Genomic DNA, 24509 nt, shown 5'->3' with positions numbered 1-24509 from the left:
TACATTTAGAACTGATGTTTATAAGAGCAGGGTTGGGTTTTTAGTCCTGCTGCTGAGAACAAAGCTGACCACAATGTGTGAGTTTATAGCACAAGACATTGTCGAAAAGCATCCAGAAAAAAAAAATACAACAGCACAATCCATCCATTTCTACAGGGTCCCCTCCCCATTTCTATGGACATATTTCCCAAACAAGTTACCAAACAGGTAACATGTCCTACAATGTGTTTACTTCAGGCACAGGGCTATTTGCACAGATTTTGTTGTTCAGATTTCCTCTTCCTTTTTTTTTTTTTTTTTTTGATTTGAAACTTTTATTTAAATTTAAAATTTATTATTATCTAAAAATAAATGAATTAGGTCAAATCAGCGAAAGTTAAACAGGTTCGAAATTTGTGTTAGATGTTAGACTAATGGAACCATTTAATAGGTGGCCTTTATATGGCCTATGGAAGCCAGCAATTTTTAAGGAATGAAGAGTAACAGAAGACCAATTACAAATTTGGGGGCATTCTGGGAAAAAAATCACACGATGTTTCATTGAAAATATCTTTGTTTTTAAAAATCAGGGCAAGTTTGCTATTCAACCTTCCAAAAAGTGTTTTTGAACATTATGCAAATATTTTAGGGAAAGACTAATATATTTTAAAAGAGTGGCTGATAGGTTTCTCTAGTGCAGGGTCAGGAAAGGAGAAGTGACAGGGGACTTCAATTTCACAGGCAAATACATCATGTGTGCACATTTGTACGTCAATTTTCTGATGACATCACCCTGTAGGTAACAAGGGAATCTGGTCAAAACAGGACTTCCTGGGGGCAGAGCTACCAGACAGAGTGGAGTGGGACGCTGAGCTTTTCACATGTACTGGGGAGAGGATGTGAATCAGGTGCAACAAAGAGACAACCCTAAATCAGCCGTGCTCTTTGCAAATGGAGAGGAGGGTGGAATGCATTCCCCCTGAGAGTGACTTCCAGAGAGAACTTCAGGAGCCAGTCTGGAGCCCCCCATCTGCATAAAGCAGCAGAGAGGGGGGCTTGGCCGGTGGTACAGGAGCCCTAGTGCGGTGCCCCTGGTTAGAACACTTATTCCTTCCCCAAGGGTGATGCGGGCACAGAATGAGCTGTTTGGATTGGAGGCACGAGGAAGTGCTTCTGCCTTCGCTGCATCTGCTCCAGAAGCCCCGGCCTTAGGGTGAGGCTTGTTTGCTTGCTGCTAATGTCACCAGTCTCTTAGTGCTGTTGGTCATTTCTCTTGTTCCTCCTGTTGCTGGAAGGGGTTTCTGGTTTCTCCTTCCCTGTAGAGCTCGTTGGTGGACTAACAGGGCCTTCTCAAGAAGGCAGAGCCTGAGTCATGGGGTCAACACACAACGGTGACATGAAGACACCAAGGAACAGGGAAGTGCCCACGCCTTGGTCCCGGAGACAGTTACCCGCCAGGAGTGTGCAGCATGGCCCTGGAGTCAGTCCTCATGTGGTTGGGAACCAGAGGGATGCATACAGCACTCCTGACTCCTGCTGAAGAGGTGACGAGCTGTGCTATAAAACGTCTGTCCCAGGTGGGTAGGGCCTTGGGTCTGTCCTCTACCAGACTGCAAGGAGTCCCATCATCCCAGGACCTTGGAGAAGCGGGCTTGTGTTCTGGGACGTCTAGAGCAGCAGATGTTACAGAGGTGCACAGGGGGCCGGCCCTGAGTTTCTGGGCAGGAAATTGGAGGTACTGGCCTTTCTGGGCAGGGAGGCAGCTGGAGACAAGAGAGCAGCATGGTTCCCCTATGGCTGCAAGTCTCAGGTGAGGGTGGGAGGAGTCCCAGGACAGAGCGCTGACTTTGATGCAGCTTTTGTCCATGTCTGAGTCGTGATGGAAGGGGTGGTGAATGTCTTGGCTCTGCAGGGCTTGCGTCTATCCACAGCCATGGCTTCCCTTCTGCCTCCCTTCTTGCTGGTTTGAGTCGCCCTGCAGCATCTCTCCTCCCTGTGTGAATGTGTACAGAGCTGACCGACAGAGGACCCGTGGAGCATTTGGCAGTGGTTACTTTGCTGCAGTCCCTGTATTTTTCATGAAACAGCACCAAGATCGATCACTCCCACTCCCCGCTCTTAATGCTGGATGCTTAAAAGACAGGGATCTGGTCTCTCCGAACCACATCCAGGTCATCATCCAGGGTTAACAAAACCTGAGAGGAGAGGGGCAGAGAGACAGAGGAACACAGTCGCAGTAAGTCCCTGCTTTCTCTCTCAGACTCACAAGTGCTCTCACTTGATTTTGTGTTTGCTGCAGCTTCCTGCAGTGCCGTGCTCTTAACAGGCACTTGCTATAATTATATAGCTCATTTATTAGTTAATTCAAATATTAATCAAGGGTCTATTATGTGATATTCTAGATCAACTATGTTTGGAACAAAAGAGACAAAAATCTTTTACCCTGATGGGGCTTAAATTTGATGGAGGCCTTCAGACATGAAGCAAATGCATGAGCAAAATCTAGTACGTTAGATAGTAATATGTACTAAGGATAAAAATTAAACTGGAGGGACTATAGGAAGTATGGGATGGAGAGAGGTAAAAAAAAAAATTTTGGGGGGTGGCCAGGGACATCTGTCATTTAGAAGGGGACATTTGGGTCAGAGCCTAAAGAGAATGAAATCTTGTTGCATAGAATATTACTGAGTAAGAACAGTACCCTCATCCTCCATTTTATTCCCTGTATCACCACTCTCTCCCCATGGAACTCTAAGCTCGACCTGAGAGAAAGTGCCTATCAAAAAAGCAGAAAGGAATGATTCTCGTAGAGATTGGTTAAACTTCCCAAACTGGCCACTAGGGGGAAGCCCTGCTCCACTCTTGAGGTTACATGGTGGAGACTAAAGCTAAGTGGGCAGTGTGAACCCAGAAGGCCTAGCAAGGATGTTATTTGTTAACTGACCTTGTGTACAGGCACCACGGACTCTTATTTTGGAAAAGTCAAAATTAAGATGAAAGGATGCCAACAATGATCGTCCTGGGTTGTTATAGTGTGCATGGCTTCTGCGAAGGTGTTCGGGCAAAAAAATGGAGGGACTACAGGAGAGAATTGGATGAGTCTGGTTAGAAGGCAACAGAGGCCTGGCTGCTCTCCTGAGCCGCTCCAGGAATGCGTAAACTATTTGTAAGAAATTCAGTGAGACTGGAAGACAGGGAGGAACGTGAGTACAGCACAAGGAGGAATAACCTAATGTTGTTGAAACTGTAGCCAGTGCCAAAAGCGGTTCTGGGGGACCTGGGCATGTGAGTTCTAATCACCAGATCAGTCCAAATACTATGCAACTGAAGGAACATTATCGCTCTGTGTCTTTAAAGTATTGAAGAGTAAGAGGAAAATAAAGATCTAACCAAAGGATACAATGTAAAAAAAAAATCTCTGCATGAATTACAATAAAGAGTTGGAAAGGGAAATTAAAAATTCAAAAGGGATGTAAGGAAGAAGGGAAGAGAAAAAAGAGCACAGGATGTAAAGAGAGGAAATGAAAAGGTTTTATATACTCACCAAGAATGAGAAAAACAGGGCAGTCGCAGAGAGGAAGTGCCAGATGTCATGGTCATCAAAGAAATCCAGCAGGATACACTCGCGGTTCTTCTCCCGGGATTCGGCTGGGGTTCCCTGGAAGAAGGTGAGACAGGATGTGGGGCAGCAGGCCCACAGTTCAACTCTTTAGAAGGCTGAGTATCCGGAAATCTACAAATTGCTACTAGATGCCTGTGTCAAAACGTTAGCTTCCAATAAAACATACGTCCACACAAAAATTTGTCCACAAATGTTCCCAGCAGCAGCATTCCAGCATTCATAAAAGTCCAAAAGTGGAAATGACCCAAATGTCCATCAGCTGATGAACAGACAGATAAAATGCAGGATATTCACACCATGGAATATTCAGCAGTAAAGACATGAAGTGCTGATACATCTACACATGGGTGGGCCTGCAAAACATTATGCTGAGTGATGCAAGCCAGACTCAGAGACCACACGTTATGTGAGTCCATTTATATGAAATTTCCATAACAGGTAGATCTGTAGAGACAAAGGGTAGATTTGGGGTTGCCCAAGGCTAAGGGGTTTGGGAGAAATAGGGTGTCACTGCTAATGGGTGCAGGTTTTTTTCTGGGGTGATTAAAATATTTTAAAGTTGACTGTGGTGATGATGATGATGGAGACCTAAGACTTCCTCCCTGTTCGGTGCCTCAGATGATATCACCAGTTTCCTAGGTGAAATGGATTAATAAAAACCTGTGAAATGGATTAATAAAAACCTGTGCCTGGGCATACAGTTGGTGATTATGATGCAAAAGTTGGAGAAGATACACTAATCAAGGTCTTTGTACATATTACACATCCATTGGGAACAGGGTCGTACTCAAAGTACGACACATAACGATCACATTTGCAGTGTTGGTAGGGCTTCCACAGTTATGAACCACCACCCTGATAATGATGACAACGTGCCATTTATTGAACATTTATGTTTGGATATTTAAAACCATCCCCTTTGGCGGGGGGAATTATGTTTGTTTAATTAATTTTTTGATGGAGGTACTGGGGATTGAACCCAGGACCTTGTCATGGTAAGCAGGCACTCCACCACTGAGCTATACTCTCCCTCCTAAAACCATCCCTTTTAGAGAAAGCTTTCAGATTAGAGAATATAAAAAAGTAGACAGCAACAAGCACACGAGGAGAAGGAGGGAGGAAGGTCAAAAAGGCAAAATGGAGAGAGGACATCATCTTGGAAAAGAAAACTGTTCTTACCTCCCAGCTGCTGAGATTCTGGAAGAAAAAATACAGGGCGGCAGCCCACACCACGGCAGTGGCCACGATGCAGAAGAGTGGGATCGGGAGGACCTTCTCAGAGCTGCGAAGCTGCGGGTGAGAGCAGATGCCGCCAAACTGCACCCACCACCCTTGGGGGGCCTGCGGCACCCGGCTCCCAGCCGCCACTCTTACCTTCATGATGATGTAGAAGGCCAGGTAGAGCAGCAGGTTACAGATGAAGATGCCCAGCATGTAGGAAGCAAAGTCCCTGGGTCGATAGATCAGTCCGAAGAGGGCACTGAGCACACAGAGGAGTTATATTGTGGCCATGAAGGTGGATTTGTAACATTATTGGCTTTTTCACTCCCCCAACCCCATTTTTGGTGGGAGGGGAATGAAAAAAAAACTTATAAGTAACTTTCAATTTATTACATCTCCAGAACATTCATTTTTAATGAATTATAAAGTTACTGTATGTGGATGTACTATCACCCTTCCTGTCTGGTTTTCTCTCTGTCCTTCAGTTGAATTTCTCATAAAAAACACTGCAACAATAAATGAGTACCTTCAGACATACTGTGTTTTTTTTTCTTTTTGCATTTAAGATTAATTTATTAGAATAGACTACTAGAAGTAGAATTATGTTAAAAATCAGCTTGACATGCAATATCAAATGTTTGCTGTCTAATTCTGAAGTTCATTTTGGCTGGGGTTTGGCCTTAATTTGTTCCAAATTTCTATTCAGTTGTAACAGAAGACTTTATTCGGTAGCCCTTCTTTATCTCCTGGTTTTGAAAAGCTTGTTTTTAATAAATACACGCATACACCATGCACGCATAGATAGTTGAATTTCTGTCCTCTTCATTCTGATTCACTAATTTATATTTCTAATTTCAGATCAGTGCCTTTCTGTGGAGTTATTGTTTTATAATACGTTAGATTATCTGGTTAGGCTAGCTTGCACGATCCAATATGGTAGTCACGTGTGGCTATTTAAATAAAAATTAAAAATAAACTCAATTCTTCAGTCACATCACATTTCAAGTGCTCAATAGCCACAAGTGGCTAATAGCTGCTGTATCGGGCAGTACAGTATAGGACACATCATTCCAGAAAGTTCTACTGGCTAATTCTGGGCCATCATTATCTACCTCTGCCCCTCCTTTCTTCTGTTAATCTTCTTTTGCAGAGACCATTGGAAATTTTGTTTTACTAGGCAAATAATTTCAAAATAAAATCCTATTAATTCCATTTCTAAATCTAAATTTCCACATTAGCCTGAGAATTGATATCTTTACAATAATCATCTCACCCAGGGCATACTATCTCTTCATTTAGCTAAGTTTTCCTCTGTGTCTCCGAATGAGGAAATTAAATTTTCTGCAGAAAGATTCTGCACATCTCTCAAAGCTTATTCCTAAGTATTTTTAATGTAAAGCTGTTATTAATGGACTCTTAATTTTTTATTCCAGCTGACTTTATTCTATATAATATGGGAAATTTTACCCTCTCAGAATTTGAAATCTTCAGTATACCAAAAATTCTTGTATACCCTTCACTCAGATTTATCAGTTATTAGCATTTGGCCACATCTGTATTCTCTCTCTCATTCTGTCTCTGTGTATACATACATAAATACACATATCTATTCATACATCTCTATATATGAATACATACACACACCACTGTTCTTCAGGACTGTGTGAGAGTGAGTTTTAAAATAACATCCAAGGTTCATATTAGATCACTCCATCTCTTGTAATGTTCATGGGAAACTGAGGATGGAGAAACTGAGGGAGGTAACCGCCCACCGGGCAATCACAGTACTAGTGACTGTTGTGCCTCATTCACTCCCACAGGTTTTGGTGTCCCACAGAGCTCCTGTCTAAGAAGAAAGAGGCTGTCCACCTTGTCTTTTGAACAGACTGTGGGTTTGATTTTAGGGCTGTAAGAAGCAGGGGCAAGACAGGTGATTCTGACCCGGTTACTGTATCTCCTACCTGCACCCTGTCTTACAGAGTCACCAGGACTGTCGGGTCTGCCCTGAAAGGGTGATCAGGAGAGCATCGCAGGTGACCACGGCCAGGCATCACCCATCTCGACTTGTCCCCGAGTAAAGGACAATCCTTCACAGGTATGGACCTTCCCCAAGGGAATCCCTGAGGTGACAACATTGTGGGAGGTTTCTTCCACAAGCATATGACCCCCGAATAAGATTTGAATTCTCATAACTTGATTCTGGCTTCCCTGATGGTGTGCCTCCTTCTTCTTATCTGATGTCTCAAAGGGGGGAGGAGCAGGGAGTCATCTTTCTAGCAAAGGCCACTGACCCAGAGGAGCCTATCAGCTAAGAACCACTAAGAAAAGCAGCTAAACTTATTTTTTGAGGGATCAGTAAAATATCACTCATTCACATTTTAAAGTTGTGAATAAGTTGCAAAAAGTAGATACAGGAAATACAGCTGGCAAAAATATACTTCTGTTGCACTGTTCTACTTTTGAGGTCATTTGAGGAAACAAGGCCAAGGTGATAATGAGGGGAAAAAAGGAAGAAGAATGATATAGGTGGATTAGGAAGACAGAACCAGAGGGAAAGAAAGAAATAGGAAAGACTTATGCGCACACCTAGTAAGGAAGAGAAATGCCTATTAGGTAGCCTTTATGGAAAGTTCCAAAAAAGACTTTAAAACTGTTGCAATTTTGCAACTGCTGGCATAATTCATCTCTCTCTCTATATATATGTGTGTGTCTATGTGCATATATATTCAATCTAATTTATCCACATAGAACAAATTTGACATTTGTCTTATTGAACAATTGAACTCAAGGCATCAATGAGTTGAACTCAGTGGGTTAAGAGAGGCCCTTCTGGTGCACAACAGTTTCCTAGTACATTCTTTGTGGGAGGAAAATAGCTTTCTTTCAAGTCTCTAGAACAAGCACAGTCCTATGCTCTCCTGAATTTCAGATTTCTTTATAAAAATGGCAGCCAAGGAGAGCTAAACCACAATGTTACAGAGAAACATGTTTTCCTAAGACTACTTACAAGGACCAGTTAACCAGATTGCCCACGACGAGCAACACCATTCTGTCCTGGAAAGGAGGAAAGAAGGCATCAAATGAGAAGCTGCAAACTCTGCTTTCTTAAAACTTGCTGTAGGGGAAGCATCAAATATGGGAAAACAATCGCCTTAGTGAAAAAAATCTTTTCTGTGGTTTGAAGAGGGCTGCACCTATGGTGGGACACTCATCCTCTGCGAGGACTAAATGGCAAAGCCTCTGACTGCAAACAGATGGGACGTCACCAGGGCCCACCTCTCGGTGTGTGCTGAGTACTCAGGAGTTAAGAGAATTCTACCACTAGTATTGCGTAACCAAGGACTCTTCCCCTGCGTTGTGTTAGCTGGTGGGCTCTAAGGCAGCTCTTGGGACTGACCTGTAATTAATTAGTTTCCCACCCCTTACTCTCCAAGGAGGCCCTGCAGCTCCCGGGCTCCTGGATTCTAAACACATGGCCTTAAGATTAAAGTTGTTGGTAGGGGAGAAAATAGAGAGGAAAGGTCTGTCTCTAAGAACAGTTCCTCTGGTGTGCTTTACTCACAATCTGTTCCTGCTCCTTCATCTACTACTTACAGCTTTTAGGAGCTACCTGATTATGCTTTAATTTGCATGGCCACTCATCTATTTAAAAGTAGGGATTCTCTTTATGGGCGATCCATTAAATTTGGAGGAAATAACTTCATTTAAAAAAAAATTCACCTCTTAGAAAGGCTAAAATCCAAAATACTAATAACACCAATTGGTGGCGAGCAACAGGAATTCTTATTCATGGCTTATGGGGATGTGAAATAGTCCAACCATTCTGGAAGACAGTATGGCAGTTTCCTAGAAAACTAAACATACTTTGACCATAGGATCCAGCAGTCATGTTCCTTGGTATTTGCTGAAAGGAGTTGAAAACATATGCCTACACAAAAACCTGAGCATATTTTTTTTTATAGCGGGTTTACTCATAATTGCCAAAACTTGGAAGCAACCAAAATATCCTTCAGTAGGCGAATGAATAAATAAACTGTGGGACATTCAGACAATAGAATATTAGTACCAAAAAGAAATGAGCTGTCCAGCCATGAAAAGACATGGAGAAAAAGTAAGTGCATATTAAGTGAAAGAAGCCAATCTGAAAAGGCTACATACTATATTATTCTGGAAAAGGTAAGACAAAAGAGAAAGTAAAAAGATCAGTGGTTGCCAGGGGTTGGTGGGGCGAGGAGTGTGGAAGAGCAGGTGGAGCACTGAGGAGTTTCAGGGCAGGAAACGACTTTGATGCTCTAATGATGGATACAGGTCATTACAAACTCGTCACAACTCAGAGACTGTACAAAATCAAGAGTGAACTGTAATGTAAACTATGAACTTTGATTATGACATGTTACCATAGGTTCATTGACTGCAACAAATGTGTCTCTCTGGTGGGCGATGTTGATAATTGGAGAGGCTGTGCCTGTGTGGGGGAGGGGGTATATGGGAAATCTCTGCATTCTCCAAAACACTAAAAACTTTAAAAATGCTCTAATAATAGTCTATTAAAAAAAAATAAAGACAGCCTGCATCAATTCATGTAAAAATCCCAAACCACTAGTTGCCCCTCGTGGTTCACAGCTAAGGCACACTTATCTCTAAGAATACGGGTCCTAATGGGCTTTTAAATTCTCACCTGAGTAAAACCTGCCAGCCTCAATTCTCTCAAGGTTTAGTGCCCACAGCTCCTGCCTAGGCTCTCGAGGGCTGAAACATCCCCACATACCTTTCTGTAAAAATCCTTCTGACTATAAACATTATATGCCAGGCCCAAATGGCATCACTAGTTCTGACCACAGCGCTGTGTAGGGGTTGGAGCAGTGGCTCAGAGGAGGTATGTAGCCTTCCCAAGGCCGATGGCCAGCACGCCAGGGCAGCTGGGACCAGAGCCCTGATCCCTCTGCTTAGGGTAGAAATGTGTAGTATACTGAAAACCACAAGATAGACTTTTTAAAAGTGTATTTCCACCATCAAGCAATAACTACAATTTTGAAAAAGCATTCTTTTTTTAATTGTAAGTACTGGGAATTGAACCCAGGACCTCATGCACGTTAAGCATGCGCTCTACCACTGAGCTATACCCCAACCTCTATAAATTTTTTCTTTTTTTTTCATTTTTATTGGTGAAAAAATTCTTGCTTACTGTAAAAATCAAACAATGTATAAAAAGCAAACACGTCTAATGTGGAAAGTGTAAGTTCTGATGAGAGTGATTGGAGGGATAGTTTGTCCCCAGTTTGCTTGGGACAGTCCAAGTGTCATTACTAATTGTGCCCTCTTTTTCACTTTGACAAATGAAATCTGCCTCTTTGGGAGTGATTCTGGGGACACCCTATCTTGATCCTCCCCCCCCAGCAGTCATCACTGTCTAATAGTTAGTGTGTATATGTGTATTCTTTATATACTAGCAATTTTTCATGTATAAAAAGGGAACCATCCCAGCTTGCCTAGAGTGAGAAGGGTAAGCAAGACAGCCTCTTCCCTCGCTAACTGGACCTCAGCCACCCTAGGCCACCTGCCCCTCTTGGTTTAGGGAGCCTTGAGTAACTGCCCCGAGCCTGCCCCTCCTGCAGGGAGCACGGGGACACGCACGTACCGTGTACAGAGGCCGGCTGCACTGCTGGAGGCAGTCCGTGTAGAACACCATAGCGGCGCGCCGAAAGATCCCCAAATCTGCCGATGACACAGTCGCATGGTAAGAAGGATTAATCAGAGAGAATACAAAACACTCCCCTATGGCCCAAGCAGGACGATACTGTCTTCACCTCAGAAAAACAGTGCTTTGCATCTGAGAGGTTGGCAATAAATGTTTGTTTTAAACAATGGCGCCCACAACCACCTGTGCTTCCACTGGCTGCGTGCCGTGTCTGCACAGAAAGGCAGGCAAGGTCCACACGAGTAACAGGCAATCACAAGGCGCCTGGGCAGCTGGCCAGCTCTCCTACGGCTTCCAGTTCTCCTCTGTTTATAGTTTACTCTGGTGGTGCTTTGTTCACAGCAGAGATGTTATGGGGCCTCTCAAAAGTCACCTTAAAACATCTGCTGACTCTAGACCATGGGAAATCTTAGCTTGCAAAAATTCTAACATATTTCTCAGTGTGGTTATAAGTCAGGATTGAACCAGGGGATACTGGGATCTACTAAGTATGTTCTTAGAAAGCCTGAATGTGTATTGAAACAATAATTAAAGGAACATAAGTTAAGATGGGAGAGAAAAAGACAGGAAAAGATTTTTTAATGCAATCCTTCAAAAGGATGGAATAAAAAACAGTGAGGGTGCAGGTTATAACTGTTACATGGACAGGGTCAGGGGCCAGGTGGGGCTGTCATTTTGTGAGCCATCCACATGTGGATGTCACAGGCAAGGCTGGGGGCTGCCAAAGCAAGGATTTCAGTGAGCGTGGACCCCAGCTCTGTTGTGAATGCTGCTATTCTTCAAGGCTACCCCTGGGGTCAGTTTAACCCAGATAGATACGGTGAGGGAGGAAGGAGGGAGGGCTGTATCCATGCAACAGCCCAGAAGAGGTGCACTGCAGGCTGGATTGGAGTGCTTCCCTGCCTCTGAGCCTCTCTCTGCACCCCCTTCCCACCAAGTCCTGCCCAATCTGGAAGGGGGTATTTAGGGAGCAGAGTTGGCGGGTCAGCCGGGCAGGTTGCTTCTTTAAGAGAAAAATCTAGAAAACCCTGGGGAGGGATGGCTGAACGTTACCTGTGTCAGACCCATCTGAATCAGTGGTAAGCAGAGAAATAAGGGGAAAAAAAGAAAAAAAGATTTGTAAGAAGCCAAACAGGTAAACTACTGGTCATTTTATTTTTCTCTCAAAACAGATGACTTTAATCTTGTTTGCTCATCATAAAGAACATAGACTCTTTCTGCCTGTCTCAAACATTCAGAAGTTCACTATTCTTCAAAGTGCAAATCAGACTTTTCTCTCTTCCTGATACTTCTGTGCACCACTGGCGACTTACAATCCATCCTCTCCCTGTGGTCCTTTTCTGGAAGCAAGGGACACGATAGTGATCAGGGCAAGTGGCTCTACAGTTTTCTGTCGTACTTAAGAAATGCTCCGCCTCATTGCTGCTGCCTTTTCTGTGTCCACCCTTACTTTCAAGTGTGACCCAAGGGCCACAGAGAAAGGAGTCTGTGATTTAAGAAAGCAAAGGCAGCTTATGAAATGGGCGGAGAGGTTGGTGTTGCCTGAACAACTGTCCACTAACTCAGCTTCCTGCCTTTGGACTAAATGTAGGTGCAATCGTCAAGATGAAATAGCAGGTTTTCCTTTTGACTCTGGTAAATCTGTAACCACTTGGGGAAGATTCCCTAAGTGCAGAAATTTAAAACAGTTAAGTTGTGCAAGGGCTATTTTCCCTTTACCCCTACAGACCCACTGCCATGTCTCTCTGTCCTCACCACGCCCGGGGAGGCTGATTGTAGGGACCATTCAGTGGGTCTCCCACTGCCCATAGATTTGGACAATGAGAAACCCCAGCAGGAGACTGGAGGGACAGAGGAAGGCGAATGAGCTGAAAGTATTATCCGCCCACTGCCCTCCCTGTGAGGTTGCCTGTCTGTCAACCAAACCGCTGCTCCTTTCCTAGAGACTTCCTCTCCACGATGCCCTCCTTCCACGTTTTGGTAGCTACTTTCTCCATGACCTTTCGGGCTTGTGAACAGTAAAGCTGCTCTGCTCCTGGCCCCAGCTTACTTACTGTGCTCTTCCTCCCACTCTTCTCTGCCCCACCCCTGTCTTCATGAAGAGTCCTTCTGCTCAGTCTTCGTGTGACATCTTTTTCTGGTGAGGACCCTGACAAACTGTCACATGGTTATAATAGACTACAATAAATTTCTCCTTTTTAAAAAGGTAAATGAATTCAGTGTTGTAAAATTGCATGGGGCAAAGGTGGTATAAATGTATTAAAAGCTTCTCTATGTATTAATGGTCACAATCACTACATATATCTGTTTTCAAGTTTATTTTTCCAAATCAGAGAACCTAGAAAAACAGTGCTCATATAATTTTCCTTATGAGAGTTTAGTTTGTATGACTGAGGGAAGTCATACAAACTAAACTCTCAGTATGGAGACAAACTCTTCAGTGGGGAGGATTGGGCATGCGCTGGGTGCTGTACCAAATGTTCTACACAACTGTCTGTTGATGCTTCCACTGGGGCATTTGGAGGTGGACTGGCTTTGTAATGCCAAGAGTAAATCTACTGACCATGCCAAAGGGGAAAACCAAACTGCCAACATGAGAGATTATTTTATTTGGTCCTACTCTTAAAGCCACTTGTTTAAGTAGAGTTAGTCACTCTTAGATCTGGGCAAGAGGGGTGCCATATTTTAAAGGCCTCCATTCCCCAATGAATGACGAGTCTGTGGGGCAAAGGGACTGCTCCTTCTCCTCCCAGGCCACATTCTGAGTTCTTGGACCCCAGAATTCCCTGCTCTGATGGTCTGAGCCTACTCTCAAAGCCTGCACAGCCCCGTTCCCTGGTTTATCTTCCTGAGGGCAGGTGGCACGACTTGAGTATGCACCACTAGGGGCAAGGAGACCCCTTAGATGCAGGACAGAGCCAGAGGCAGGAAGGAAAGAGGGGCAGGGGCTGGGGACCAGCTCTCCTGTACAGCTATGTTCTGGACTGTTCTTCCACGGACCTAAGAATTTAAAATTTGAACCTGTACCTTCTAGGTTGTAATGAAAGTATATTTATCAGTTTGTTGGTTTTCCAGTCTGCTTTAGAGCTTAAAAGTATATATACATAGTGTGTGTACTTCTTTTTACAGTCTTGCTCTGGGCTCTGAAATATTAGGGATGGGCCTATGTTTATATTATAATGGTTTTTCTTGAAATACACAAATGAATTTTCAGTCTGACTTCCTGGACCTTAAAATGACTGGTGAAATTTAAATGCTCTAAAAAGACTTGAACCTGCTCCTATGTATGATGGCTGACCAACAGCAGATAAGAAGCTGGTTTCTGTAGAATACTTGGTGTTCTAATGTGATACGTCCACATTGTCAGCATTCTGCAGGTGTCCAGCCTCTAAGACTGACAAATTGGCCTCAAAAAGTTCCAGTTCCCAAGTTTGAAAGTGATATATAATTCAGTCTTGATAACCATTTAGCCTGGTTAGAGAAATCCTCCTTTTAAATGCTAAAAATGAAAAATATTCTTCCAGATAGAATGAGTGGTGTGATGATATACCATTCTGCAAACACACTTTCAAGGTTTGATGAATTGTAAAGCCTTTGGGACTTGGGGCTGGAGGCATGCCCCCACTCTGAGGTATACCAAGCTCAGTTTCTCGGCTGAAGTTACAACTAGTGATAACAGCTTATTGCAATCCTACGCAGGACGGGAAGCTCTTGAAGAGAATTCATGCTATTAAACACACACGGAATTCGAAGCACGTGCTCACAGTGACCAGTAACACTTTGGTTTAGGATAAATGAAGACAATTCTTTCTCAGGGTAAGTTGATCCCCGTGTTTCATGTAAAGTAACAGGTGACTCACCTATCTTGAAACGCCCCATGTAGTAGATCTGGGTGCTGAGGGCCAGAGAAGCCAGAATATGGATTGCGGAGAAGATGATCCAGAACCAGATGTCATTTTTCCCAAACACCTAGGAGTAAAGATGGAAGTTACTTTCATCTGCGTTTGTCTCCAGAGAGCCCGCTGAAATTGTTCCGTCTCTTGTGTATGCAGAAGGAGTCAAAATCCAAGCTGTGTGTGCATTTTGGGTTTTCCCCTTGCTCTTAGCTCATGGAGATCTTATTGCACCTGGGTCAGAATAATGGCTACCTGACCAAAGAAAATGGGAAAGAGAAGAAATAGGCGAGGCAGCTGAACAGTAGGTGAAGAGGCGACAGGTCTAAAGTTGGGGCCTGATGCTCTTCAAGTAACAGAAGACAACTAAAAGTTGTCCACACACGTTTGGGAAGTGTTTTCTGTTCTTTCAAGTCAAACTCTGTTCCAAGACCCTGTACATCTCTATTCCAGCCTCACTGAGTTAGGTCCCAGCTTTATATTAGCACTGTCCGGGGGCAGTATTCCAGGTGCCTGTTACATTATTAAAAATAGTAGCTAAAGGTGGTTGGTGGGTATAGCTCAGTGGTAGAGTGCATGCTTAGTATGCACAAGCTCCTGGGTTCAAGTCCCACTACCTCCATTAAAAAAAATGCTAGCTAAACAACGCAGTGCCGCGAACGGACCAGTGATGAGAGTCTGTCACGAGTCAAGGATTATGACTAATGCAAACCTGTCCGCCTGAGGGCCAAAAAAACAACCAACAACCTCTCAGGAGGGTACTTTCTGAAAGCCGGGCTGGGGAGGGACGCACCACTCCGAGGACGGTGAGCGTAATGACCGCCGCGAAGGAGGCATAGGCGGCGTAGGCGCTGGCGTTGATATCCGGGTGGCGCGTCTGGTAGAGCTTCAGCATGCACAGGCCGGCGATCATGTACATGAAGGAGGTGTCTGAGGAGAAGCCAGAGGGTCATTTCCCTTCAGCCTCAGAGAACCCTCTCCCTTCAGGCCTTGGAGTACGTGCTGCCCTCAGACAGCGTGGGGACCTCCACACGCCAGCCTCTCTAGGCAAACCCCACACACTCCGCTGCTACCCGCCTCCAAGGGGTGTTCCTGGTTCGCAGAAGAGTGTCAGGTGATTTGATGGATAATAGACTATCCCTACTTGCAGGGGGTTTGTGTACAAGTGCTGCTGTTCAGGCAGCACAACAAAAGGACCCCTAATGATGACAGGGCAATGTGACGCCTAGGTGGGCGTCGGAGGTCCTTCTCAGCATCCTGAAATAGAACCACACGGGTTACTGCTAGTACATACAGTTTTCTAGCCTAGGAATGGAAAACAGCTGCAAGTTAAATGTGGCTTAGCTGCATGAGGGTTAGGGAAATGCGAACTAAAACAACAATGCAATGTCCCGTGTTACTCAAAAATGTAGCAGAACACTTAAAAGTCTAACAATAACACCTTAGTGATGATGTGGGGGAATTGGAAACTTTCACTTGGAGTGGGAATTAATATTCTGGAGAGAAACTTGGCAGTTTTTGGTAAAACGGAAGATGCATAAGCCAGGTGATCCCCAAATTCTACCTCTGGGTGTCCCAGGGAACCTCCTCTCACATGTGTACAGAGACATAGATGAAGATACTCACTGCAGCACTGTCTGTACCAGCAAAATATTGCAACATCTAAGTATTGCTCAACAGAGGAAATGATAAATGCGGTATATTTTTATCACAGAATGACAATCTTTAAATATGAATGAACTGGATATCCATGATTCAATATTAATAAATCTTAGGACATATTGTTGAATAAAAAAGGATGCAGAACACTGTGATAAATTATTAAGTTGTTACAAATGTAGAAAAACTACAAAAGCAAACTGGAAGGATAGATATCAAATTAATCATAGTCGTTGCCTCTGGGAGAGAGAGAGAGAGAGGATTAAGTTTAGAAGGCAGTTCAGAACAGGACCTCAACTTTACACAACATTTTATTCCTTAAAAAATTAGATTTAAGGCAGATATTTTAAAGCGTTGGCATTTGTTCATTCTGAGTGGTGAATGATGCTGTTCTCTATGGTTTTCTCTATTACAATTGTTTTCTCATTTAAAAAAATTAAAATGTGACAGAATTTCAGTGGTGTTCTGAGTTAACAGCGAGGGGCTAGAGGACAAACACAAAATGACTTTTTAAAATCCTCTTCCTCGAGTGTGGAGGACATTGTTAATTGCCTTCTACCAGCGTTAGCTGTTCCCTTCCTCCCTCCTAATAGCATCTCATTACGAACTCAAATATCTTAGTCCATTTTCTGCTCAGAAATGCACACCCTCTCAGCCCACTTGCATCGGTAACCGCACCCCTGGTTCCAGAGATGGGTCTTATTGGTCTAAAGGTAACCCCACCTCCTTTGCTGCAGTGATTGGTATAGCTGCCCAGTCCTGAGCTAACCAGCACACAGAGAATGGTTTTGGAGGGGCTTATAACTGTGTAAGGTGTGAGGGGCTGTTATCTGGGGGTTTTTGGAGAAGAAGTTTCCTTGCTCTCCAGTGAAGCCTGTTGGAAATCAGCTGGCTCCTTCCTCTACACATCGTAGTCGGGGAGGTAGGAAGCCAAGACCTGATGTAGCCATTTTTGCCACCATGAGGGAAGACAGCCTGAGGATAAAATCAGCATGCAGGCTGGGCACAACCAAGGGATCTCAGAGAAATGGGGCCAGAGCCACCAGGTAAAGCACCCACAACAAGCCCTTCCACCTCTGGGCATTCAGATGGTGCGCTGATAAATATACTTACTATTTAATCCAGTTTGGATTAAATTGGGTTTTCTACACTTTCAACCCAAAGCAAACTGCTAAATTAAGCCAAGTTACACTGAGGGAACTCTCCATAGATGTCTGTTGGTGGATTCTACCAGACCTACTGCCTGACGCTTAGCCCATTGCCCACCTGCATATCTAGCTGCGGGATCAACACGTAGTGTTGAGCATTTTCTAGCCTGAAAGGTGGACAAAATGGTCCAGTGTGGGAAAACCATGCCCCGTGGCGAGGTACCCTCAGGTCATGTAAAATGTCATTTAATTCTTGCAAGCACAACCTTGGCATTTTTGAGACAGTTCCAGGATACGACACTTACTCAAGTCTGTGTAGTTGATATAAATTCTAATTACCGAATTGGAAGTTGGAGTAATTAGGGCAGACGTGGTAACAAGCACTGAGCACTCCTTCCGTCATCAGTGCGATCCCCATAGCATAGAAGAGACCAAAGTGTTTGGGAATCCCATACTCCTGAAAAAGGGGAAGCATGGTCAGTGGAAAGATACTCATTAGCGACCTGGCCACAGAACCAGGAAGCCCGTGCTCTGGCCTTGTGTGGTTCGTTACACATGATCCATCGTCACACCATCTGGCCAGATGTCCCTGCCCTCCACAGATCCTGTTTGGAACCATAACCCTCCCTGGCTGCCACCTCCACCGACCCTCTCCTCACCATGGCGAAGATGTCCTTGGCTTCCAAGGCTCTTCGATGGAGAATGTCCTGGCGCAAGACTATCAGCAGGAAGAGCAAGCCCAGGAGCACGTGGCCCAGGTTGCTGAGGATGTTGTTGAAGGCACTAAAGTGATGAGAGAGAACACGAGAGAGTCAAGGCATCAGAGAGACTCAGAGACTGAACGGAGGCATGAACGAGAGAGTGAACTCAGCATTCTGTGTTTTCCACTGATAATCTTTTCATAAGATTTCAGGACTGAAAATCATCAGAGATCATCTTTAACCTAACTCCTTCATGTTGGGAGGCTTCGCCTGTGATAATGAGTCCAATAACACCCTCTGGGCTTCCCTAACACCCACCCAGTCCTCTCGTGTCCTGGTGGCCCTGGCATGGAACGACTCCTTGGAAAGAGAGTCGCCCCAAAGACCAGCAGTTTGGCTGAGTGTTTCAGCTGCACTGTGAGAGTGAATTCACATCGAAGGATGCATGTGATGTGTCAGTGCTGAGCTCTGTAATTGTGAATTTCAGGATGAACATCTGGTGGTCACAACCAGCAGATTTATTTCAGGAAACCAAGGCTAGTTCAGGTCTGGAACAAGAAGCCAGGCTCCCAACTCCCGGGCAAATGCCTTTCCTACTTAACCGTGTTCCATTGGCTCTGGCCTTGGAAGCAGCAGCCCAGGGGTGAGTCCTAATGCCACTAACAGTTGAGGGACCTTCAGCAAGTCCCTACCTTTCTAATTAAGCCTTAACATCTTCACCTAAAATGGGGGTAATAATCATCCTATCTGCCTCATAAGGTTGTTTAATGGATTGAAGGGACTGGCAGCTCATGCCCATGGACATGGATTATCACATCTACGGACCCGATATATTTTCAAAAACATCCCTGCCTTCTCCTCAGCAGATCATTCTTAGGAATGTTTCCTGAGGCCCCGAAACCTGGTCTCAACTTCCTGGTTTCGTTCCTCTAGTCTCTTGATTGGGGGTTTTCCACAAGGGCTTCTAGTGTTTTTAAAAACAGAAGCCACCACTTTACACAGAAAGGCATCTCTCACTGCCTCACGGCAACCAGAGGACTGGGCTCACCTCAGGACGCCCAAGGGGTGAGCACAGAGGAAGTTGTAGTAGCAGATGTCCTGGTTGCCAGTGATATTTACCACCTGTAAAACCAAGAGTGAGAAGAGGCAATGCAGTGTTTGTCCGTCCCCTGAGCCTGAAATCACAAAAAGCAGACAGTGCTCACCGTGATAACCTGTCAGTGATTTACAGTGTAACCAGTGCTCCTTCTCAGCAGGAGATGGGCTGTTACCTTCCACCTCTACGTGGAACAGACACATTTCCTTTAAATGCTACCATCTTGCTTTGAATTGAAATAGTCTATGTCCCTCATTATGTGGCTTCAGGGTAGAATTCAGCTGAGTATGATTCCTTTATTGTCATTATAAAAGGACTTTGAAAGGATGCTAACATTGGGACCTGCTTATTAGGACTGTCAGGGTACATCCTATTTTCTTGTCGAATCCTGGGAGGGTAAGGAGTATCCCATCCTCTGCATGGAAATGATAACCACAGGGCGGGTAGACACGAGGAGGGGTGTGGTCAGTTTTCCATATTTATCACTATCTCTATCATTGAGAACCTTCCGGGGGTGGGAGGTGAGAGGGGAATAGCTCAGTGGTAGAGTGCGTACGTAGCATGCACAAAGTCCTCGGTTCAATCCTTAGTACCTCCACTAAAAAAAAGTAAATAAATAAAATTTAAATTTTAAAAATAAAAAAGAACCCTCTCAGACCACATCACAGCTGTATCTTCTGATAGAGCCCCAAAGTATTGAGGGAATATTTGGATTATAAACTGTGGTGCTCAAACTTCATAAAGTCCTTGTCCTCATCAGGTGTTAAGGAATTGGGGAAATATTGTGAGACTGTTGGCTCTCAGACTTGGCTGTCCACTGGAATCACTGGGAGCTTAATCAGTACTGATGCCTGACTCCCCTGTCAGAGACTGATCTCATCTGTGTGGGGTACAGCTTGGACACTGGGCTTTTAAAAAGTTCCTCAGATGATTTTAACGCACAGCAAAGTTTGAGAGCCATTGCATTAGAAACACCTTTAGCCTTGTGTTATTCTAAGTGGGCTTTTTCATGTATAACAGATCCCACTGAAGGCTACTTAAGCAACCTGGACCCTAGGGTTCTATGAAGGTGCAGTGGGATTCTAGAGCTGTTTGAACTATTATTTGTGTTTATTTGGTTTTTTTCTCTATTTTAGTGTTTATTGTATATTTTCTTTTAATATTTTATTAGTTCTGTGAAGCTGTTTTTACTTTTACAAAAAAATATTTACCCTCAATGACAGAGCACAGGCTACATGAGACATCAGGTTTCTTTGCTTTTGTCTGGAACTTTATTTACTCATCATCCCATGTTGACCAAAAGTTCAGACTGGTAAAAAATAGACATAGTTGATAGATACCAAGAGTAAATGAGTGCAAGGTAATCATTTCAGATTGGTAGACAGAATAATGCAAGAGGCCCCAGGTTCCTCTGTGATTAAACAGTCGGGAGCTAGATTTAAAGGTCAGTCAAAGACAAAGCTATGGGGAAATCCAACGGGAACCCAAGTGGGGAATTCATTCTCGGACAGGGCTCAGGTTATACCTTCCTGTGTAAGTCACAGCAAAGATCTCTCCCTGCAGTATGAAAGCTGGGGCTCCTGGTTTGGGCAGCACTTACTGTCTGGTAGGTGATGACTAGCTGGATCACGGGCAGTGCATAAAACACAGCGATGGTAATGATGTTCCTAGGCAGGCAGAGAGAACCAGAAATGGTTATTTTCAGTTAACAACGGAATCTTTGCTTTTTCAAAAGACAATTTCTCCTACCCCATAACTCCCTCGTTAACTCACAAAAATAGTTAGAAACTGGTTATGCAGTTCCTCCTTCTCCAGTCTTCCTCTCATACAATCATTTTCAAAACAATGTAAATAATACTTGCTTCTGGTTTAACCAAATTATTAATGAGGTCCTATCTCTCTAGGATATTATTAGTTTAAAATGATCAGAGAGTAGGGGATGGGTGATGGATCACACCAAGGGGATGTGGCTCTCTTAAGATACATCTCTTAGTTCCTAAATGATGGTCCCACTATGGAATTCGTGTCGCCCCTACTGCCTCTTGTTTCCCTCTTCTCTGTATCCACAAGAAAGGGCCTCCTCCCAGAGAAAAGAATGGGAAGGGCTATCACAAGTGTCAGCCTGGGGTTTCTGAGGGGAAGGAGGGGACCCTATCAGGCACTTCAGACTCTCCTCTTGGAGGGAGGCTGCATCTGTGTGTGTGTGACTACCAAAGGTCCATTTATCATTGGCTGGTGGCATCATCTCTCCCAGGGTAGCGTCCAGCTACCCTGAGGTGCTCGAGGCATCTTGTCCCTGAAATCACTGGCTCTCCCCAAAGCAAGTCCTGGTGAGGAGATGAGGGAATAGCTCCAGTTTAACATGCCTCATCGAACATGGTGACATTAATGTTATCTTCAGGACATCTTTCTGGAAGACGATTTAGTGTGCTCCCTGAACATATGGGGTTCCACTACCACTCTTCTTTATGCTTTGTATTTATTTAATTTAGGGCTGTTGCCTTTGGTGGTTTATCTCCATTTTCCTATGGAATGTGTCATGAATCCTTTAAATGCCTATACCTGTACCTCATTAAACACATAAGTGAGTGTGGCTTTTACAAAGAAAACTTTAATTTTACTAAAGAGAGCCATAGCTCTCCTGGTCATCTACTCACCAAAAATAAATCTTATATTTCTTGCTGATAATTCTCCGGTCCTTCCTGGACAGATCTGACAGGTAAAGAAACGTCTGGGATGCCAAATAAAAAGAGAATGCAAAACTGTACTTGGATTTCTTGCATAAAATACAAAGGAGAACTTTACACATTTCAATTCAGCACCTCCTTAGGGATTAAGTTCTTTAACAAGACGTTTAATTGTGCTTTTCCCACGATACCTTTAAAAATCCTAAGATTTCCTTAGAATATTAAGGATTGGCTGATGTGGGAAACCTAATGTTTCTTAAATCTCAAGAATTTATTTCCCAGTTTTCAGTGATATCGACTGTGTGGTCCTGGAATTACAGGGTTGAAACTGTGCAGTTCACCTTCATAGCCCTTACTGGATACAACACTATCATAAATACAAGCTGGAAAAAAATGAGCTTTACTCCTAAAAGATTTTATGTACAGAACTGGGAAGTTTTTCAAGGTGTAGTCTGCAAATGAACCTTTTTTTCCATCTGGTTGGATCCCTTCCTCCTTTTTTTTGTCCACAATCAGCCACTTCAGACCCTGAGAGCATTTTAATGCTGTTCTTTTTACTTCTCTCACTCCCTCCCTCCAGAAGAAGAGTTCATTAACTGAGCAGTGCTTTTAGTATGTGGTTAAGTTTCACCTAAAATGCCCCCTGGGTAAAACAACCAGGACCTATAGCACAGGGAACTGTATTCAATTTCTTGTTAAAAAAAAAAAAAGTAAAATTAAATTAAATTTAAAATAAAAAAAATTAAAAGCCCCCTGGGAAATCTGACTTCCCGAATTAAAAAAGCTACTAAAGGAAACTGGGGCATTGCTGAGGTTGTATCGATTCCCGAAGTTCCTGTTGTCTCGGCGCCTGGCCAGGCAGAGGTACCTTGGTCCGGATGATGTTCTTGTCACTCTCAATGTCTGGCATGGTGTCGAAGTCACTCTCCTCCACGGAGCTGTCGGAGTCCGACTGGCACGGCTGCCCGCCGTCGGAGGAGGATGCCTGCCTGCCCGGACTGGAGCTGGACTCATCTGAAACGGAGAAGCCTCATCTGCTTTCCCCAGCCCAGAAGAACCCATGGAGCTCACTTCTCTTGGCAAAAAGCACAGGACTAGCTCATTCTTGAAAATGTCGTGTCGGTCAAACCGATTCCTTACCCACAACACCTGTTCTTTCTCTCCATTCCTCCTCAATGGACTTCTAATCTTCCCCTTCTCCTATTTTTACATTTAAATGGTCTATTTCTAGGGCTGAATACATAATATAAAGGCATCTGCTCTGTTAACTATCTAGATGCAAAAATATGCTTATATATCATGTTTCATATTTTAAAATATGAGCATAAATATATAAACAGACACATGCACATCCTTATGTATAGCATCTATCATATATATGTGTAAGCACGCACATATCCAGCAGCTATACATGTCTCGTGGCTCAAGTATTTATACACAGAAATTCCCCCACATGCTGTATCTATAATTATATAATGAAAACAACATTCTCAGGAAGAAGAATCCTTGTGTTCCTGTGAATGTTTCCCGGAGCAGATGGGAATTTGTGCAGCTTAATGAGCACATGAGCCGAGCCTACCTTCCACTTTATTCCTTCTGCTCAGTGATTAAAAAAAAAAACCCTGTGCTCGCAGAGCCAGAAATAAGTCTCCAGCACTGAGCCCACATGCTTCTTGAAGTTACAGAATGACAGGGCAGGAATACAGGATTCCCAGCCCCTCTACACTGACAGTTTAAGGCACACCATTCATCAGCCCCCAAACGTCATGGAAGTGCATGGAAGCATCAATGCACTCCAACGCTAAGGAGACAGGGATCAGAATTCTGTCCCTTCCAGGCCACTGAATGAGTCCAGGGGCTGCCATGTGAATGACTGGGTGGCACTGAGCAGGTTTAGTTATGGAGTTAGCCAAAATGCAAGATTGCTAGGCTTCAGCCAGGTTCACCTGCAGCACACACAGCCTCAGTCTTCTGATCGCCCTTACTCCACTGCAACCTGAGAATGAAACAGCTGGTCAATTGGTGTTGGGCTCCCTGATGTCAGACTCTGACACATCTCTCATGCCCTAAACTCAGGCTGGGCATGAAAAAAGTCCCCACAGGAGTTGATGGCAACTAGTGGAGAAAATTCTGCTCAAGTGGGGCTAAGCAGACTGGAGAAACAGAACAGTAGGACTGGAGAAAGTTAAGAGCTGGAAGGAACCTTCCAGATCATCCAGCCAATTCATCTCATAAATAAAACACAATCTCATACAATGAATGCCTTGCCCACTCTCCCAGTTTATCAGTGGCTGGAGGGCCCTTTGTATCCTGTTCTCTGGAGAACCAGGAAACACTTCCCTGAATGGACTCTTGTCAGAAATACCTATTGCCCCATAATTGCTTCCTTCAGGGGTGCTGGCAGCAATGGGATGTGACGCCGACATATTTCCAGAGCCTGTTGAGAAGAAAAGCAGAGAGGCGAACACTTTATGTCCAGCTGCTAAAATGAAAGAACACCATTCTAAGTAGTTTGAATCATCAGGCCATATGATTTTAAATTTGATTTTCTTTTCACTCTAATATAGGAGTCCACAGGCCAATTCTAAGGTCTGCAGGCCAAATCTTTCTTTCCACCTGTCTTGGTATGGCCCTTGAACTAAAAACGATTTAAAATTTTTTTGAACAGTTGGAGGAAAAATCAAAAGAAAAATAATATTTCATGAGAGGTAAAAATGGAAATTTCTGTATTCATATAGAAAGTTCTACTGAAACACAGCCACGCTCATTTGAATATGTCTGTAGCTGCTTTTGGCTACAATGGCG

General features: G+C 43.9%; 1 protein-coding gene and 1 non-coding gene across 2 annotated transcripts in view; both read right to left on the bottom strand.

Moving 5' to 3' along the window:
• Positions 1–253: 253 nt before the first annotated feature.
• Positions 254–24509, bottom strand: part of SIDT1 (SID1 transmembrane family member 1) — an 87124-nt gene continuing 62868 nt past the window's right edge. Inside the window, 16 exon segments of the mRNA XM_032479313.1 lie at positions 254–2174; positions 3524–3637; positions 4781–4891; positions 4976–5081; positions 7830–7876; positions 10461–10537; positions 11574–11588; positions 14381–14489; positions 15207–15343; positions 17560–17677; positions 17880–18003; positions 18970–19043; positions 20618–20684; positions 21675–21748; positions 22573–22718; positions 24070–24141. Of these exon segments, the coding sequence (XP_032335204.1) occupies positions 2112–2174; positions 3524–3637; positions 4781–4891; positions 4976–5081; positions 7830–7876; positions 10461–10537; positions 11574–11588; positions 14381–14489; positions 15207–15343; positions 17560–17677; positions 17880–18003; positions 18970–19043; positions 20618–20684; positions 21675–21748; positions 22573–22718; positions 24070–24141 (1454 nt within the window). The 3' untranslated portion in view covers positions 254–2111.
• On the bottom strand, positions 9878–9948 carry TRNAV-AAC. The gene has a single exon. It is a non-coding gene; the product is annotated as a tRNA-Val (tRNA).

The sequence above is a fragment of the Camelus ferus genome, chromosome 1 (assembly GCF_009834535.1).
Source record: "Camelus ferus isolate YT-003-E chromosome 1, BCGSAC_Cfer_1.0, whole genome shotgun sequence".
Lineage (NCBI taxonomy): Eukaryota > Metazoa > Chordata > Mammalia > Artiodactyla > Camelidae > Camelus > Camelus ferus.
Note: the sequence above shows the minus strand (reverse complement) of the source record. Positions and strands in the feature narration are given on the sequence as shown.